The sequence below is a fragment of the Capricornis sumatraensis genome, chromosome 14 (genome assembly GCF_032405125.1).
Source record: "Capricornis sumatraensis isolate serow.1 chromosome 14, serow.2, whole genome shotgun sequence".
NCBI lineage: Eukaryota > Metazoa > Chordata > Mammalia > Artiodactyla > Bovidae > Capricornis > Capricornis sumatraensis.
Genome location: NC_091082.1, coordinates 88,072,709 through 88,090,405, shown reverse-complemented (window position 1 = coordinate 88,090,405; position 17,697 = coordinate 88,072,709). Strand labels below are relative to the sequence as shown.

Below are 17,697 nucleotides of genomic sequence, written 5' to 3'. Positions count from 1 at the left end.
GCGTTAATTCCTAAACACAAAATAAGCTCACATGTATCCTTCCCTTCTTCTTAGCTTTGAAGATTTTCAAAATAAAAAGTTTTTAAAAAATAAAGTTAATGTAAATGAATTTTGGTTCATGGCACTTTCTGAAGTCATTCCACAAATATTATAAGATGTAAGAGATGAATGTAGCTATTTCATGTGTCCATTGAGAGAAGAATGGACAAGCAGACCATGGCCCATCCACACAATGAATGTTGTTCAGCCTGAAAGGAAGGTGATTCTGACACAGGCTGCAGTGTGGAGGAGCGGTGAGCGCATTACGCTCAGGGACGTAAGCCAGACACGAAAGAACTAGCGATGTCTGAGTCCACTCATACACGGCCTAGAGCAGTCGGTGCCATAGACACAGAAAGCAGGACGGTGGGTGCCAGGGGCTGAGGGAGGGGAATGAGGACTGAGCGTCTCATGGGGACTGTCTTGGTTTTGCAAGAGAGAAGTAGTTCTGGAGATAGCGGTCATGGTTGCACACCAGTGTGATGGACCCTGAAATGTGCACTTCAACAGGCATTAATATGACAAATGTTATGTGTATGTAACCACAAATTTTTAAAACTTAAAAACAGAAAAAAGTCCATGAACACAATAAGATGTACAACTTTCCTAATAACCGAGAGATTGAAACCATAGGAATAAGCTATGCACACACTTGCCAGCCTGGCAGACAGGAAAATCACAGTCAGGCACCAGCCTGGCAGACAGGAAAATCACAGTGTCAGACGCCAGCCTGGCAGACAGGAAAATCATAGTCAGATGTCAGCCTGGCAGACAGGAAAATCACAGTCCGACACCAGCCTGGCAGACTGGAAAATCACAGTCAAATGTCAGCATGGCAGACAGGAAAATCATAGTCAGATGTCAGCCTGGCAGACAGGAAAATCACAGTCAGACGCCAGCCTGGTAGACAGGAAAGTCACAGTCAGACGCCAGCCTGGAAGACAGGAAAGTCACAGTCAGACGCCAGCCTGGAAGACAGGAAAGTCACAGTCAGACGCCAGCCTGGCAGACAGGAAAGTCACAGTCAGACGTCAGCCTGGCAGACAGGAAAGTCACAGTCAGACGTCAGCCTGGCAGACAGGAAAATCACAGTCAGAGGCCGGCCTGGCAGACAGGAAAATCACAGTGTCAGACGTCAGCCTAGCAGACAGGAAAGTCACAGTAAGACACCAGCCTGGCAGACAGGAAAGTCACAGTCAGATGCCAGCCTGGCAGACAGGAAAATCACAGTCAGACGCCAGCCTGGCAGACAGGAAAATCACAGTCAGACGCCGGCCTGGCAGACAGGAAAATCACAGTCAGACGCCAGCCTGGCAGACAGGAAAGTCACAGTAAGACACCGGCCTGGCAGACAGGAAAATCACGGTGTCAGACGCCAGCACGACCTGGAGCAATGGGAAGCCTGGTGCAGCCGGGGTGCGACCGCTTCTGAACCTACCTGGCCTCAGACCACAGGGTCCAAGCACGCATGGCCCACAGCGCTGTTCCAACCTGAACACAAACCCACGAGCACCGCACCAGGACACACAGGTGTGGACTCCACACCCTCTGGAGCCAGACCGAAACCCATCTAAAGGACGTCATGAGCGACATAGAGACAAAGCGTGCAAGCTCAGCTGAGGGAATGCTCCAGAGCCGTCAAGTCAGTTTGTGTTTAGAGCATAAAAATTATCTCTGAAACAGTGTACCCCCTAGATGAAAGAATCAGGGAGACACTGCTGAGCCACCCTGGGGGCCAACCAGCACACACAGCACATGCACACAGAGCGGGGCTGGGCGACGCCGGGCCGCGTGCCAGGGGGACCACGTGGACAAGCCCACTGGCTCGGAGGTGGAGGACAGCGGCCTCGGGGTGGGGGAGTAGGCTGCGACCAGAGAAGGTGCTCCTGGGGGTCCGCTCATCCCGCTCTGTCTCGTGATCTTCATGATTATTGTATACATGTGAGCACCCCCTCCAGTTCTCTTGCCTGGAAAATCCTATGGATGGAGGAGCCTGGTGGGCTGCAGTCCATGGGGTCGCTAAGAGTCAGATACAACTGAGCGACTTCACTTTCACTTTTCACTTTCATGCATTGGAGAAGGAAATGGCAACCCACTCCAGTGTTCTTGCCTGGAGAATCCCAAGGACGGGGTAGCCTGGTGGGCTGCCGTCTATGGGGTCGCACAGAGTCGGACACGACTGAAGTGACTTAGCAGCAGCAGCATACATGTACACAGTGTAATCCTTACTATGTAATTAAAGCTAGCCATTTTTCTTTATTAAAAAGTTCAGTTCAGTTCAGTCCGCTCAGTCATGTCTGACTCTTTGTGACCCCATGAACAGCAGCATGCCAGGCCTCCCTGTCCATCACCAACTCCCAGAGTCCACCCAAACCCATGTCCATTGAGTCAGTGATGCCATCCAACCATCTCATCCTCTGTCATCCCCTTCTCCTCCTGCCCTCAGTCTTTCCCAACATCAGACTCTTTTCCAGTGAATCAGTTCTTTGCATCAGGTGGCCAAAGTATTGGAGCTTCAGCTTCAACATCATTCCTTCCAGTTAACACCCAGGACTGATCTCCTTTAGGATGGACTGGTTGGAGCTCCTTGCAGTCCAAGGGACTCTCAAGAGTCTTCTCCAACACCACAGTTCAAAAGCATCAATTCTTCGGTGCTCAGCTTTCTTCACAGTCCAACTCTCACATCCATACATGACCAATGGAAAAACCATAGCCTTGACTAGACGGACCTTTGCTGGCAAAGTAATGTCTCTGCTTTTTAATATGCTATCTAGGTTGGTCATAACTTTACTTCCAAGGAGTCTTTTAATTTCATGGCTGCAATCACCATCTGCAGTGATTTCGGAGCCCAGGGAAAAAAAAAAAAAAAGTCAGCCACTGTTTCCACCGTTTCCCCATCTGTTTCCCATGAAGTGATGGGACCAGATGCCACGATCTTCATTTTCTGAATGTTGAGCTTTAAGTCAACTTTTTCACTCTCCTCTTTCACTTTCATCAAGAGGATCTTTAGTTCTTCTTCACTTTCTGCCATAAGGGTGGTGTCATCTGCAAAGAGGATCTCCCGAATAAAGTATAAGGGGATTTTCCTCTCGCAGGAAAGAAATGAATGGTTTCTACCCGTGAAATCTTGATACCGGGGCCACGTTCACCACCGAGCCTGGTGATAACCAGGTTAGCAGGGCGTGGGCACGGCGCCTGGAGGAGACCCCGCCCGCGGCCACGGTCACGCTTCTGAGGAGCCCCGCGCACTCCCGCTTCTCGGCGTCCTGGGAGCAGGCTCCCAGCCGGGTTGCTCCAGCACAGCTCCGCCGTCACCTTTTCTGGGAGAGAAAGAGGAAGCGTGCGGAGAGAAAGGCTGGGCTCAAGCTGACCCCCTGCTTCTGTGGAGACGACGCCTCGGGCCCTAAGAGGATGGCGAGGCCAGGGACCCAACCTCACGGGCGCTTCACAGTCACAAGGCTGCCTGGCTCTGAATGTTACCGGCACTGTAAAAATGTCCATGTGTAACTAATCGAAAATAATTAGAAACTGGGCAGAAAGTGAAGAAGAAAATTTCCACGGTGAGTTCCACACACACTGTTTAAAACAAAACCCGTGAAAACGTGCTGCACATCACGAATTGTTACAAACGTGCAAATCAAACCCACAACAAGGGACCACCCTGCACCTTTGAAAGGCCATCCTCAGCCTACAAAGAGTACGTACGGAGAAGACGTAGAGAAAAGGGAGCTCTTCCGTGGTGCCGACAGGATGCGAATGGTGAGAATCACCGTTGAGAGGGGTATGGAACTGCCTTTTTTTTCTTTGGGAAACAAACACTGATCCCAGTGCAGGTCCCTGGAGGACCTGAAGCGTGCTCTGCTCAGTGCTTCCTCATGGTCAGCACCACGGCGAGAAGGCGCCTGAGCAGCAGCTCCACCCGAAGCCAGCAGGCACCTGCTGTGAGGGCCCTGCTGCTGCTGAGTCGCTTCACTCATGTCTGACTCTGTGCGACCCCACAGACGGCAGCCCACCAGGCTCCCCCGTCCCTGGGATTCTCCAGGCAAGGGCACTGGAGGGGGCTGCCTTGTGAGGGCCTAAACTCCTGTACCCTGATGAAACACAGCGCTGGAAACAGCTCTGCCTCAATACAGGATCAAGACGAACCTGCAGGGAAAAGAAGGAGACAGGAACCAGGGACAGGGAGACGCACTCGTGGCTGTTTCCACGACAACAACGGCAAAGCTGTGCTCGCGGGCACCTGGTCTTCACCAGGTCCACGGGGTGGTGAGGGCAGCTGTCCTCAAGAAACGTTCCAGGCGTGTTCATCCGGAACCAGTTCTAAACAAGGCAGATGTTGGAGAGGCCATTGGCGGGAGATAAGTTTCACTCACACCCTTTAGAAAAACTCACAGGAAATTATGTCGACATTACCAGTTATTTGAGAAACGCAGACCCAGACTGCAGTGAGGTATCACCTCACACCTGTCAGAGTGGCCATTGGCAAACACTCCACAGAGAATCAGCGCTGGAGAGGGTGCTAGGAAAGTCAGTCTCTAACCAGAACAGTCAATTTTGAATTAACACTGGGTCTGTTTCTGTGACTTTAACCCCTGTCTTGTGGATATTGTGGGTGTACATAATAGCCTGCTTCAGAGACACAACCTGCCCTCCCACCTGTGAAGGACTGTGAGACCCCTGTGCTCTTTGTGTGGCAAACGGCGCCTCTCACCTGCTTACCGCTCGGAAATCCACATTTGGAGAGGACAGAATCACAGATAGCTGTGGCATCTTTGTTTGTTGATATGACAGAAGATATTCCGTTTCACATCACCCTCACGCTGCCCAAGGCTCGCCGTTCTTGGAGGTACTTGCAACGGCTGAATGGCCTCTTCACTTTGTGTCCTCACCTCCCCCATCTCTGATTTGTGGGAGCTCCTGGCATCGAGGCCCCGATAAGATGGCTATCAGGCTAGAAAAGGCCCCAATAAGATGGCTAGTCCACCATGTTCTCAGTCAGCCAGCTTCCCAAATACAGCCACATTCCTTGCCGCAACACCTCGTCTCTCGGATTTATTGGCCTAGGACGTGACGAGCAGAGTGAGCTTGAACTTGGTAACAACTAGGCGTGCCAGTGTGAGAGCTTTGCTGCTAGTGGCTCGCCTTATTCAGATGGGATCCCAAGCAGCTCCTGGACCGACTGTTCTGGGAGTCTTTCCCTCAAGGTTCCCTGAAAATGGTGCCAGCTGCCCCCAGCACGTGGCAGCTGTGACAGGATCTTACTTAACTTGTAGGGTAAGTCTACCCAACTCAACGGCCAGTGCATTTGTTTGCGGTTTGTGTGCCCCACTGTTATAAGTTGATGGGCTCAGGTTTTGTAGGGTAGATCACTCTGGCGTGCACACCGGGAGCATGTTCCTCCCTCGCTTAGGACCTTTCCTTTTTGAGATAAGCCAGTTTGGTTGAGGTACCTTGTTTGGGGCGGGAAGAAGGTGTTTTCTGGATGATCCATCTGGGAGCCAGCTCTTGGGGGGCAGGGCTAGTCTAGCTGGAGCTGGTTCATTCGGTTTGCAGGGTGACATTTGCTTACTTGATTTGGGAGCCAGACCAGCTATGCATTGCTGCTGGACATTGTGCTGATTTTGTTGGAGTTTGTCTATGTCCTTTGTGTCTTGGTGCTACAAAGCTTGTAGAAATGGGGAGTACTCCATCTATCCCAGAGGAAAGCCCTCTGGGGCGTGTGTTAGATAAATGGGGAAAATATAGCCTTGAGCCTATGGCTAAGAAAGATATAATACTGTGATGAAGTGTGAACCCAATATATTTTAGGGTCAGAAGAGCAAAGACCCCTGAATGACTCCCCCAGTTATTATACAATTTCACAGTTAGAAATGTTCTGCAAAATAGCAGGAAAGAAAGATGAAAGTCCATAAACAGAAGCATTTATGCTATGACATTATTACATCAGGAGAAGAGTCAAGGACTGCTGCCTTGCGGGGCAGAGACCTGAAAGGAAGCCCAAAGGAAAGCCCACTCCACAGGAGGAGAAGGTGGGAGCGGGGAAAGGTTAGGCCAGAGCCTGAACCCCACCGGCTGCGCAGGCTGCGCCCCCAACCCATGTCCTCAGCATAGTCACTGCTTTCCTTGACTCCTGTTTACACTGCCGATGGGGAACAGACAGATGTTTCCATGGTAACTCCCAAGTCACAGGGACCTGGTTGGGTGTCACCGTCCCGGACCCAACAGGGCACCCAGTTTGGCCTGGAAGCCACTTCAGCAGCAGAGCGATTCCCCTTGTGCCGAGACCCCAGGGAGCCCACTGGGTTCCTGTGGATACACACTCCTTTCTCTGCCTCAGAGCCTCAGGTTTTCTTACCTGAGAAATCATAGCCCTGCTCACCAAGAGGACCCACTCCGCATGACTGAGGTTTCACCTCCATCTCTGTCACCCCCCACTCCACTTGGGCGGATAGTCACACGCTTATGGATCTGACATTAACTGAGGAAAGAATTGACAAAGTTAGGGAGGAAGCGCACCAGCTCCGTCTGGTGGATCTGAGTGCAACTCACGAAGCTGATTGCAGTCTCCACCGTGAGCCCAACTGAGACCCTAACAACGGGGGCACCCCACTTCTAGAATATTATGGATGTATTTTAATGAGTCTTTGAAAAGGAGTGCCCAAACAAAAGAGCTTAAACAAAATTCAGGAGCTAAAACAAAAACCACACGAAGACCCATCAGAGTTCCTAGAAAGGCTTTATCAAGCCTACAGGCATTACACAAGGGCACAGCCTGAGGCCCATGAGCACGAAAGGGGGATAAACACGACCTTTGTCGGGCAAAGCGCCCCAGACACGAGGAGGAAATTACAGAAGCTGGATGGTACGTTTGGAAGGAACCTTCTCTGTTAGTAGAAATTGCTTTCAGGTATTCAGCAAGGAACAGTGCAGAAACAAGCAGGTGAAAACCAGAAGGCAGCCTCTCTGGAAGCAGAGCTGAAGACAAACAGCCTGAAGGGAGTTGGGGGCGGCGGGGACAATGCACTTAGGCAAGGAGAGAGGGTTAGAGGCGCTGGAGAGAAGACTGGCTGAGCTGAAAAACAGCAAAGGGAAGGCGAGAGCCTCTCTCCTGGTGAGGAGAGGAACACCCTTGGTGGTGAATGCGGGGGCTGGGGGCTCCCTTGGACTTTCCCCCAGGAGGCCCAGGTAACACCGACAGTGGGGACTGAGCTGATCCGACTTTCCGACAGACGTGGGTGCCACCTACTCTGTGGTAAGCACCGAAGAGGCCCGGGAAACATCCCAGTCTACCCGGGTCGGGGGGTTTCCGGAGAAGTAAAACAACTAAACATTTTCACAGCCTCTGGAATGCTAACTAGGGGATCTCACCCTTCCACATAGCTTCTTCTATAAGCCAGAGGGCCCAGTTCCCCTTGAGGACAAGATCTCCTTTGTAAATTAAACGCTCAAGTAACCATCCCACCAGAAGAGCTTGACATCAGGGTTCTGCTGGAGCACGCCTTGAGCCTACAAGTGGCACTCATAGAAACCCCAGAAAAGGAAACAGAACTCTTTCCCCCTGAGGTCTACCACAAGGTGAGGTCAGAAGTGTGGGCTGATGGCACACTGGGGAAGGCCATAAATGCAAGACCAATATAAATCCCACGAAAAATGATGCTGGAACACCTAATTTAAAACAATATCCCCTGAGATAAGATGCCCAAAAGAATCCCGTCAATTCTGGAGAAGTTTTTAAAGACAGGACTGATCAGACCTTGCAGGTCTCCATATAACACCCCTATCCTCCCAGTAAAACACCAAACTCAGGAGAGTATTGCCTCATTCAGGACTTGAGGGCTATTAATGAAGTAGTCCACGACTTACACCCTGTGGGGCCTAATCCACACACTCTGCTCACAACTGTTCCAGGAGGACACAGTTGGTTCTCGGTCCTGGGTGTGAAGGGCGCTTCCTTCTGCACCCCTGTTGCAGAGGAATTGCAGCTGCTACTTGCCTTTGAACGACAGGACCTGGGAGCACAGCCAGTCCAGCACTGCTGTGGGACAGTCCTGCCGCAAGTACTCAAAACCCCCACCTCGTCTGGGGAAACGCTGGCTAGGGACCTGAGAGACTTAATGTTGGGTGAAGGACTTTTGCTCCAGTACGTGGATGACATGCTCATGGCAAGCCCTACATATGACAAGTATCTAGAGAATACTGTCAAGACCCTGAACTATTTGGCCAAATGTGGATATAAGGTCTCCCAGGGAAAAGCCCAGATATGCAAACAAGTCACATATCTGGGCTTTGTCCTCTCCCAAGGACAACTGGACCTCTTGCCTGACAGAAAGCAAGCAACTGCAGGTTTGGGAGCACCGAGGATCTGCAGGCAACTGAAAGGGTTTCTAGGAATGGCAGGGTTTTGTCTGATTTGGATCCCACATTATGGGCTCACAGGGAAGCCCCTGAGACACTGAAGGGACATGACCTTGAGCCTCTTACTTGGAGTAAAGAGGGCCAAACAGCCTTTGAGACAATAAAAAGGAACCTAGTCTCGGCTCCAGCTTTGGACTATCACACCTAAAGAAACCTTTCAAACTGTATGTCCATCACACTCAAGGTAAGCCTCGGGGTGCTAACCCTGACCCTGGGGAGCATCCCCCAACCTGCCGCCTGCTTCTCAGAACAGCTGGGACAGCCTGCCAAGGGCCGGTCTCTCTGTCTGTGAGCCGCGGCAGCTGCTTGTGGCACACTCCAGGACACTGAGAGGCGCCCCCTGGGGCAAGCCCCGCCGTGTGCGCCTCATCAGTCGTCCCTTTGCTGCAACGAGAAGGGGGCTGAGGGCTGCCTTCGGGGAAGCGCCAAGCCATTCTCCCCGACAATCCCCGAGAGTCACTCCAGCTCTGAATCCAGCAGGCGCTTCCGTTCAATGCTGCGCCCGCAGGTCATGGAACTGCAGACTCCAGCAGACCCGACCTAGGGGACAAACCCCTGGCTGAGCGGAAACAGAACTGGTCGCTGACGGACGCGGCTCTGTGGACCAGTGCCAGCGTGCCCGGGTGTCCGGGGGCAACCCTGACACAGACGTGGAGGCAGAAGCCCCGCCCCGAGGGCTCAGCTCAGAAACCGCTGCCTCGACGGGAGCTCTGCGCAGCCCCTGGGGGCCGGGTGCCCTGCAGGCCGCCTCCCCCTGAAGAGAACAGACAGGAGTGCAGGGGGCGCGGTGCTTTTATTATGATGGGGGTGGGGAGCGGTGCGAGTGCGGCTTCCAGCCGGTCTGCGGCAGGGGACTGGGGTGGAGGGGTGGCTGTGCAGGGTGCGGACGGTGCTGAGCAGGAGAAGGCGGGGGTCAGGAGCGGTCCCGGAGGAGGAGGCGCCGTCCTACTTCCAGCGCCCGGTGACCTTGGCCTTCCCTCGGGTCTTGGAGCTGCAGGGAGCAGGGCCCAGTCAAGGGGGACGGGCGGCGGGGGACGCCTCCGGGGAGCGTGGGTGTGCTGAGGGCCGACGGGGGGCAGGGGCACACTGAGCTGCCTTGCAGAGGCTCAGCCCGAAGCAGCCTCGCGGGGGGCAGGGGCTCGGCCACAGGAGAGGGGAGGGGACGGGAGGTCATGGGGGGGGCGGGGCTGGAGTCAGACACTCACACTTTCTGATTGTCGTTGACCCTGTTCCGGAGAACATTGATCTGAAAGAAACACCGAAGAGCAGCCCAGTCGCCCCAAGCCCCACCCACCTCCCCAGGCCCAGCGTGGGTCCTGGGAGAGGCAGGGCGGTCTCGGGCGGGAGCATGAGGGAGCGAAGGGGCCGAACCGCTGGTGTGCCCCTGACTCCACAGGAGGCCCGGCTTGTACAGTGGCCCTCCCGGTGGACTCAGGGCGCTGAGCTGCTGCCTCAGGCCAGAAGTGGGGGCCCTCAGGGCCAGGACCCTGGGAAGTGTCTGCTCAGCCCCAGTAACCCTCAGGCTCCAGGAGCACCAGCCCCGGCAAGGGTGGGGAGCACCACCTGACAGGCCCGGGGGGTGTGGGGGACCGAGGCCGCCGGCGGGGGCCGGGGCGCGGGCGGCAGCTGCTCGCCTCGTATTTCTGCTGCTTGAACTTCTCCTGCAGGTCGAACTTCTCCGCCTCCAGGTCATAGATGCTCTGCCAGAGCTCCCGGGCCTTCTCCCTGCGCGGGCCGGCAAGAGAGGTGGGCGGCAAGAAGGCCCCCTCCTGCCTGCATCCGGATCCTGACCCCTGGCCCTGCCCTCCCTCGCCCCCAGGCCCCGCACCCTGGCTTGGCCTGGGCAGTGCCCAGCACTGCGGGCAGACGCCAGCGCTGCCAGGACAGAGCCTTAGGGCGTGGAGCTGGGGAGCCCCAGCGGGAAGCAGAGGGAGCCGAGCGCCGCCTGCCAAGAAGCCCCCGGCCAGCCCCCCGAAGCCCCCACAGGAAAGTGGGGCGGCAGCGCCCGGTGACGGGAGGCGGGGCGCCCTCCGGAGGTGCAGCCCCGCCGGCAGCCCACCTCAGCTGGTCTTCGTTTAGGTGGTCGATGGCCAGCACCTTCCTCCGCTCAGCCAGAATCTTCTTCTTCTTCTCCCGCTCTGTCTGTCTCTTCCCACTTTTACGCTCTGTCTGGAGAGAGTAAGAAGCGGGGGAGGGGCTAGAGAGGCCCTGCCTTCCCCGCACCCCCGGGCCTGGCAGGGAGACAGGCCTGCCTGCAGCCCCACCTCCCTGCTGCACACCCAGGCCAGCAACGCCCGGCCTCCCCGCCTTCCAGCCCAGCACCCTGCCCTCCCCAGGCTCCCCAAAGGAGAGGAGAAGGACCTGAGGACCGGAGCCTACCTGGGCCTGCACAGCGGGACAGCGGGAGAAGAGCCCCAGAGAAAGCCAGGAGAGGCGACAGACAGAGGGAGGGGCAGGAACACAGTGGAGACATGGAGGAGAGGCGTCAGCTGCCTCGGGGAGCCAGCTGCTGGACCCGCGTGCAGGCCGGGGCAGGGCCGACTGCCAGCAGGGCCCTGCTTGAGGACCAGGAGGCAGGGCCTGGGGGCTGGCCAGGTCCACAGCACAGAGAGTTCTGCTCCCTCTTACCCCCTCCAGGAATGGGGGGCACCACACTAGGCCCTGAGATGGGCCCTAGGAGGAAACCAGCCTGCATCCAGGCAGCACTCAGCTGCTTTCCAGGGTGGCCCGTCTGACCATCTCAGAGCAGGCAGACGGCACCATTAATGCCACGCTACAAATGGAGAGACAGCCTCCAGGCTGCGGGAGGCCACACCAGGCAGACCTGAGATGGGGCTTCGGGCCTGCCAGCTGCACCAGCCACCAGGGAAGAGCGCTGGTGCTCTGGAGCCCCCGGCCCGGTAGCTCTTCCCAGGGAAAGCCAGCCAGGGAGAGGCAGCTCGGGGTCTGCGTGTGAGAGCGCGGTCTCCCAGCGGTGGCTGGGCATTTCTCTCCCGGGACCCCCCGCAAGAGGAGGAGCCGGAGGCCCCCACCTTCTGGATGTAGCCCCCGAAGTGCATCATGTTGGACAGAGCCTTCTTCTTGCGCGCCTCGTCCTCCGCCTTCCTGCGGCTCTCCTCCTCCTCTCGGCGGGCGCGCTCCTCCTGGTTCCCGCGGGGAGAGAATGGGTTACACTGGGGGCCAGACGCCCTGAGTCTGGGCCAGCACTGAGGGCGCGCCCGGCACAGGCTTGGCGCTGGCGGTGCCGGCGGGAGGAGAGGGGCTGAGCGGAGGGGCTCCGGGTCCCGAGGGCCTGCTCCCCTCCAGGGGCCCACCTGCAGCAGCGCAGGAGGGGGCTGCGGGGCTCGGCTCCCCGGGGCGTGCTGCGGAGGGATGGGGCGTCTCCTTAGACACTCCGGGAATCTCTGTCTCCTCCGCAGTCAGAGCCGGGACCGCGACCCTGGGCCCCCGCCGACGGCGGCCACTCACCGCCAGGCGCGCCTGCCGCTCCTTCTCGCGCTCCGTGCGGATGCGCTGCTGCTCAGCGCGTTCTGCCCGCCGCTTCTCCTGCGGGGGGGGCCGCAAGGCTGCGGTCACTCGGGACGGACCTCAGCCCCCAGAGAGGACCCGACGGCCTTCGCCGCGGCCTCTGAGTGCCCGCCGGCCCCGCCCCCGCCGGGTGGACGCCACCCTGCGCGGGGAGGTAGAGGCCAAGCCCTGTGGAGCAGGAGCGGGGCGGGGCGGAGGGGCTAGAGGGTGGAGAGAGAATCCAGGCTCGGGGGAACCGCCTGGGCTCTGGGGCATCTGCCCTCCATCACTGGGGCGGAGTTGTGCCCAGGGTGCGGGGGATGGGGGCGGGGATGCCGACTCCGCTCCGCCCTGGGGTGTCGGGGAGGGAAGAGAGCGCGGGGCAGGGCCCTGGGGGCTCCTGCCGGACCCCCTCCCAGCCGCCCAGAGGGCGCGACACCCACTATCCTGTCTTTGAGGGAGACCAGCTCCTCCTCCTCCTTCTTGCGGTTCTCGAAATGCGCCTCGATCAGCGTCTGCAGCTCGTTGAGGTCCTTCTCCATACGCTTCCGGTGTATGTCCTGGGTTGTGGGGGGGGGGGGGGCGGCACTCAGAGGCGACCCCGCCCGCAGGGCTGGAGCGAAGCCTTGGGGTTGTGGGACCGACTTCGGCTGAGCCCAGGGTGTTGTCGGACAGGGTGCCCCTCCCCGCGTGTCCTCCCCCAAGCGTGGCGGGTGGGGGGCGTGGGCCTGAGGTTCAGGGAGGCGGGGGCTGCCCGCCTTGAGCTCTCACTCACATCGAAGTCCACCCTCTCTCCATCAGGGATCTTGGGCGGCACCAAGTTGGGCATGAAGGGCCTGGTGGGCAGAAGGAGGGGTGAGCACCAAGCCCTCCCTGCCCAGAGGGGCTGCGGTACCGGGGATGGGCAGCTCCCTCTCTTCCCTACAGAAAGGCCGAGACCCAGCCACCCGTGCATTGACACCAGCACGGTGCCCACCGCGGGTCCCCACGCCCACTCGGGACTGGGGCGCCTACAGTGGCCTCATGTATCCTCACAGTTACCTGGAGTGGAAACCACTCATCTCGTTCAGGAAGAGAGAGGCTCAGAGACATTAGGCTTTGCTCAAAAGCATGCAGCCAGGAAGTAGAGAGGCTTGGCTTTGCACCCTGGCTGACCCACACTCCTGGCCCCAACCCCAGGGGCCGGGGAGGCGGCAGTCGGCCTCACACGCCTCACCCACTCGCTGTGGGACTCCGGGCCAGGACGCTGAGCCCCGCTTTCCTGTCTGCCCTCGGGTGTGGGGCTCTGAACCAAGACACGGTAGTGTTTGCTCCAATGAGGGGCTTGGATTGCGGCTGGCCTGCTTCTGGAGTGTCTCCTGGACTGTGTGCTGAGGCACCAGATGGCAGGGTTGGCATTTCCAAAGCCCCACACCCCTCTGCCCCCAGAGCTCCCACATGTGTCCTGTGTGGCCCCGAGTTGCCTTGTGTGGCCCTTTGTGACCCTCTGAAGCCACATGCCTAGACTGACATGCTTCCACTGCTTGGCCTCTCCAAATTTTCTTCCCCCAGGTTCTCCTCCAGCCACCAGGGACAGTGTCCCAGCTCTCCTGAGGGTGGGACAGGGTGCCTGCCCAGGTCCATGGCTAGTCTTCCCTTCCCCTCTAGGTGGCCATAGGGCTGACTGTAGCAGGGCAAGGCACTGGTGATGGCGTGTGGGTGGTTTTCAGCCACCCCATCCCCCTACCCCCACACACCCAGCAGAGACTCTTATGCGGTACACAACCTACGCAGGTGCACATGGTGGCCTGTGCCTGCCGCACCCCAGCCTGCGCCCACGGGGCCGCGTGCACTCCAGCCCCATCCCGAGGGCTCTCTCTCGCAGGCCGTCTCCTCCCAGAGCCTCACCACTCACCTGGGCTTGGGCTTGGACTCCTCCACCGGGCCATCTGGAGAAGAGGAAAGCACATGAACTTGGGGTCGGGAGGCCTGGATCTGGCCCCACTGTGCCCCTGGTAAGCTGGCACCCATGAGCCTCCGTTTGCCCTTCACCAGTGATTCCCTCCCATCCCGGGATTGCAGGAGCAACCAGAGCACTAAGCTGCAGGGCTGCAAACCCCAGGCTCCACTCAGGGCTGATGCTCAGGGGGTCTCGGGGACGCAAGTGCACACATCGCTCTCACTCAGCAGTGCCTGCCACACAGGGAGGAGGGGTCGGGGACACGGTCCTGGGGTCCTGGCCCCAGAGTCCCTGCCTAAGTCTCTGCCTCTGCAGCCACCCCCCAGACAGCTGATGGGTGTGACTCCAAGCCCTGCCGGCTGTCTGCCTCCGGAGGTGCGACTCGGGCCACCTGGGCCCCTGTGAAGGCGGCAGGTCAACAGTGCCCACAGCAGTGACCTAGCCCATGGGCCATCTGTGCCTGGGACCTCAGCCCCAGACACCCTACCCTCCAGTGGTTCACACAGGCTGCAGAACCCTCATGGACAGACATGATGTGACCACTGCCCTGACCCACCCTAGCCCCTCCCCCTGGGCACCCCCAAGGCACTGTCTCTGGAAGGAGGAGCCCAACCTGCAGACACACACGGTTCTGCCCCCAGGGTCTGCCCCTCCTCCCCCCAGGGTCTCTCCCTCCTCCCCCCAGGGTCTCTCCCTCCTCACCAGGGTATCCCCCTCCCCCCCAGGGTCTCCCCCTCCCCCCCAGGGTCTCCGCCTCCTCCCCCCCAGGGTCTCCCCCTCTCCCCCATGGTATCCCCTTCCCCCCAGGGTCTCCCGTCCCCCCAAGGGTCTCCCCCTCCCCCGAGGGTCTCCCCCTCCCCCGAGGGTCTCCCCCTCCCCACAGGGTCTCCCCCACAGCCGCAGGAGGGGCTTCCCCACCATGTCCCAATGGCCAGCGGGCCTCACCTTCAGCCTCTCTACCTTCCTCCTCTTCTCCATCTTCTAAACAGAACATGAGAAGGAGTCACAGTCCCGGGTCCAAGCTCAAGGCCCTGCCAGTAGCCCCCTGTCCCACCCACACATCCCCAGCCAAGGGGGCCCTGCAGGGCTGCAGGTCCAGGACCCGCCTGTGCACACCTGCCAGGGCCCAGACCCGCCTGGCCGAAGGAAGCAGGTGCAGCATGTACTGACGAGGCTGAGCCCAGCCTGCACTGGGGGCTGCCCAGGCTGCAGAGCACGGTCTAGGGGGCCTCCCCGCTGCCACAGGAGCGGCGCTGGGGCCCTTGCCGCCCCCAGCTCAGGCGGGCCCCCTTCCCCCCTCGCTCCGGGAGGGGCCTCACCTGCGGCACTGGGCTCCCCAGCCTCAGCCTCGCCTCCAGCCTCCTCTTCCACCGCCTCCTCGTGCTCTGGAGAGGTGAACGAGACAGTGAGCAGGCCCGGTGCAGGGAGGTGTGGGGCCCAGTCACATCCAAGGTCTCAGTGAGTGTGGGGGGCCTCGTGTGGCTGACAGCAGCTGCTCTGTTCTTGGTTTAAACCAGAAGCCGCAAACTGGGGCCCAACAGCCTGCAGACGTTTCTAGAATGTTCCTGGAGCAGTGGCCTCAGCAGGACGGGCGGCCACAAAGCCTGGAACGCTCCGTGTCTGCTCCTTCAGGGGAAGTCTGTGCCGGGTCCTCTCGTTTGAAACTTGCCTCTCTGGGGCTGAAGCTCCCTCTGCACCTGGAGGTGCTGCTGAAGTGGGGCCGCCTCTGGGCCCCGTGTCTGACTCAGCCTCCCTCCCCAGCTCGTTCTCTGGCATCATGGCACGGGGCCAGGGTCCTGTCCTAGACTCAGGCCCTGGAGCCCCTTCCTCAGTGTCTGGGACCAGAAAGGACCCGTGTGGGTGAGGGGCTGCCCAGCACGCGAGAGGACCGGGCCGGGGTGGAGTGAGGAGGTGGGGTTCTATTTTCATCACTCGCTGGCAGGGTGGGGCCCCCAGCCGGGTCAGGCGGTGGAGCAGACAGGCGGCATGGCCCCGTCAGGACTCTGACCGCAGAAAGCTGGGGCTGGTAGGGGGGCTTTGCTCAGCTGGGAGCAGGGGCTGGGGACAGGCGAGATGCTTCCTGGGCGACCCCCACCCCCATACCTTCCACGGCTGCTTCTGCTCAGGGAGGAGGCGTGAGTGCAAGAGAGGAGAGAAGAGACAGTCAGTTTCCAGCCAGGCTGTCCTTCTGCCCAGTGAGAGTTGGGGTGTGCTTACCTTCCTGCTCCCTGCGGCGTGAGGGGAGACGCTGTCAGGAACACAGCACACACGCACGTGTACACACGCACGCACATACCCCACGGCCTTTTCCCGGAGACGTTTACCCCCGTGCTGGGTCCTGGAGTCTGCCCGCCCCCCACTCACTGTCCACCCCGGCCCGGCTCCGTTCAGCTGCCTCCCCCACCAGGAAACCTGGCAAGTGCTGGTGCCTGGGCTCTGCATGCCCGCCTCCCTGTCCACCCGGCCGAAGTCCATGGGCACAAGCCCTCCACCAGCCCCCAGTTCCACACCCTCGGTACCCAGGAGGGGGTCTTCGGGGTTCAAGCTATGCCTGCGGTCCTGTCTGCCCCGGGCACTGCCTCCCCCAGGACGACTGACTGATGGGCTGCAGCGTGTCCCCCTCCCTGGTCCTGGGGACAGGGCAGAGGGCAGGGCCAGCAGCCCCCAGGGCCGTGATGCCAGGTCTGGGGCGGGTCTCTGGGCAGGGTGGCTCTGTGGCCTCTGGGTCCTCACCGAAACTATCTGGTCTTTTCTCAGGAGGCCCAGCCCCAAGCCCCTGGCCTGGTTCATCCCCTACCCATGGAGTCTTCACAGCCAGCCCCCTGCCTGGGGCAGCCCGAGGCAATGGGCTGGAAGCAAGGGTGTGGCTCTCCCCACACCCCCAATGGGTGCAGCCCCTGCCCAGCACCCCAGGACTCACTCATACTCGTCCACCATCTCTTCCACGTCCGACATGGCCTCCTCTTCTCTCTGCAGAGAGACAGTCCGGTGGCCAGAGGGCCAGCCGCCCGGCTCTGCGGGAAGCGCCGGGCCTGCCATCCCCCAGCCCTGGACCAGCTGCACTGGGCCCACGCCCCTGTCGGGCAGAGACGCCATCCCAGCAGGGCCAGGCTGCAGGCTCCTCACCCCTTGGACGCGGCTCTGAGTCTCCAACAGCCAGGCCTCTCCCCCGGGAGCGGCTTAGCAACAGGGAGGAACCTGCAGGGTCAGCCAACACCCTGGGCCAAACTCAGGGCCCACGGTCACGGGGAGGGGCCGCTGCCTGCGGCTCTGTCTGTAAAGCTCTCAGGGCAGACACGGAGGACGGATCAGGGCCACGGGGCCTGTGGAGGCTGGAGGGACACGGGGGACACGCAGGGGACACGCGGCTGCAGAGCTGCCCAGGGCTATTCTGCTGGCGGCTCCACAGACACACAGGTGAACGTCCACGATCACACACACACCAGACACACACCAGACACCAGACACACACCAGATACCAGACCCACAGAGGCTAAACGGAAAGGGGCTCACCCTCACACACGGTCACACACACACAGCACCCACCAGACACACACCAGACACCGGACACACACCAGATACCAGACACACACCAGATACCAGACCCACAGAGGCTAAACGGAAGGGGGCTCACCCTCACACACGGTCACACACACACACAGCACACACCAGACACTAGACACACACCAGATACCAGACACACACCAGATACCAGACCCACAGAGGCTAAACGGAAGGGGGCTCACCCTCACACACGGTCACACACACACACAGCACACACCAGACACTAGACACAC

At 59.4% G+C, this 17,697-nt stretch overlaps 1 protein-coding gene across 5 annotated transcripts; it reads right to left on the bottom strand.

Annotated features, from left to right (window-relative positions):
• Positions 1–9,352: 9,352 nt before the first annotated feature.
• On the bottom strand, positions 9,353–16,855 carry TNNT2 (troponin T2, cardiac type). Of its 5 annotated transcripts, none has more exons than XM_068985631.1 (14): positions 16,821–16,855; positions 16,118–16,128; positions 16,004–16,018; positions 15,220–15,285; positions 14,846–14,881; positions 13,856–13,889; positions 12,737–12,797; positions 12,405–12,521; positions 11,923–12,000; positions 11,474–11,597; positions 10,514–10,619; positions 10,089–10,179; positions 9,660–9,700; positions 9,353–9,445 (listed from the first exon to the last, which is right to left on the bottom strand). In XM_068985631.1, the coding sequence occupies exons 1-14, from the start codon at positions 16,853–16,855 to the stop codon at positions 9,400–9,402; spliced, it is 861 nt and encodes a 286-aa protein (XP_068841732.1). In that variant the 3' UTR covers positions 9,353–9,399. The 5 variants fall into 5 exon arrangements, with proteins under 5 accessions (XP_068841732.1, XP_068841730.1, XP_068841734.1 ...); XM_068985629.1 differs by having other exon boundaries at positions 10,514–10,623; positions 11,487–11,597; XM_068985633.1 differs by having other exon boundaries at positions 14,846–14,878.
• Between the last annotated feature and the right edge of the window lie 842 nt (positions 16,856–17,697).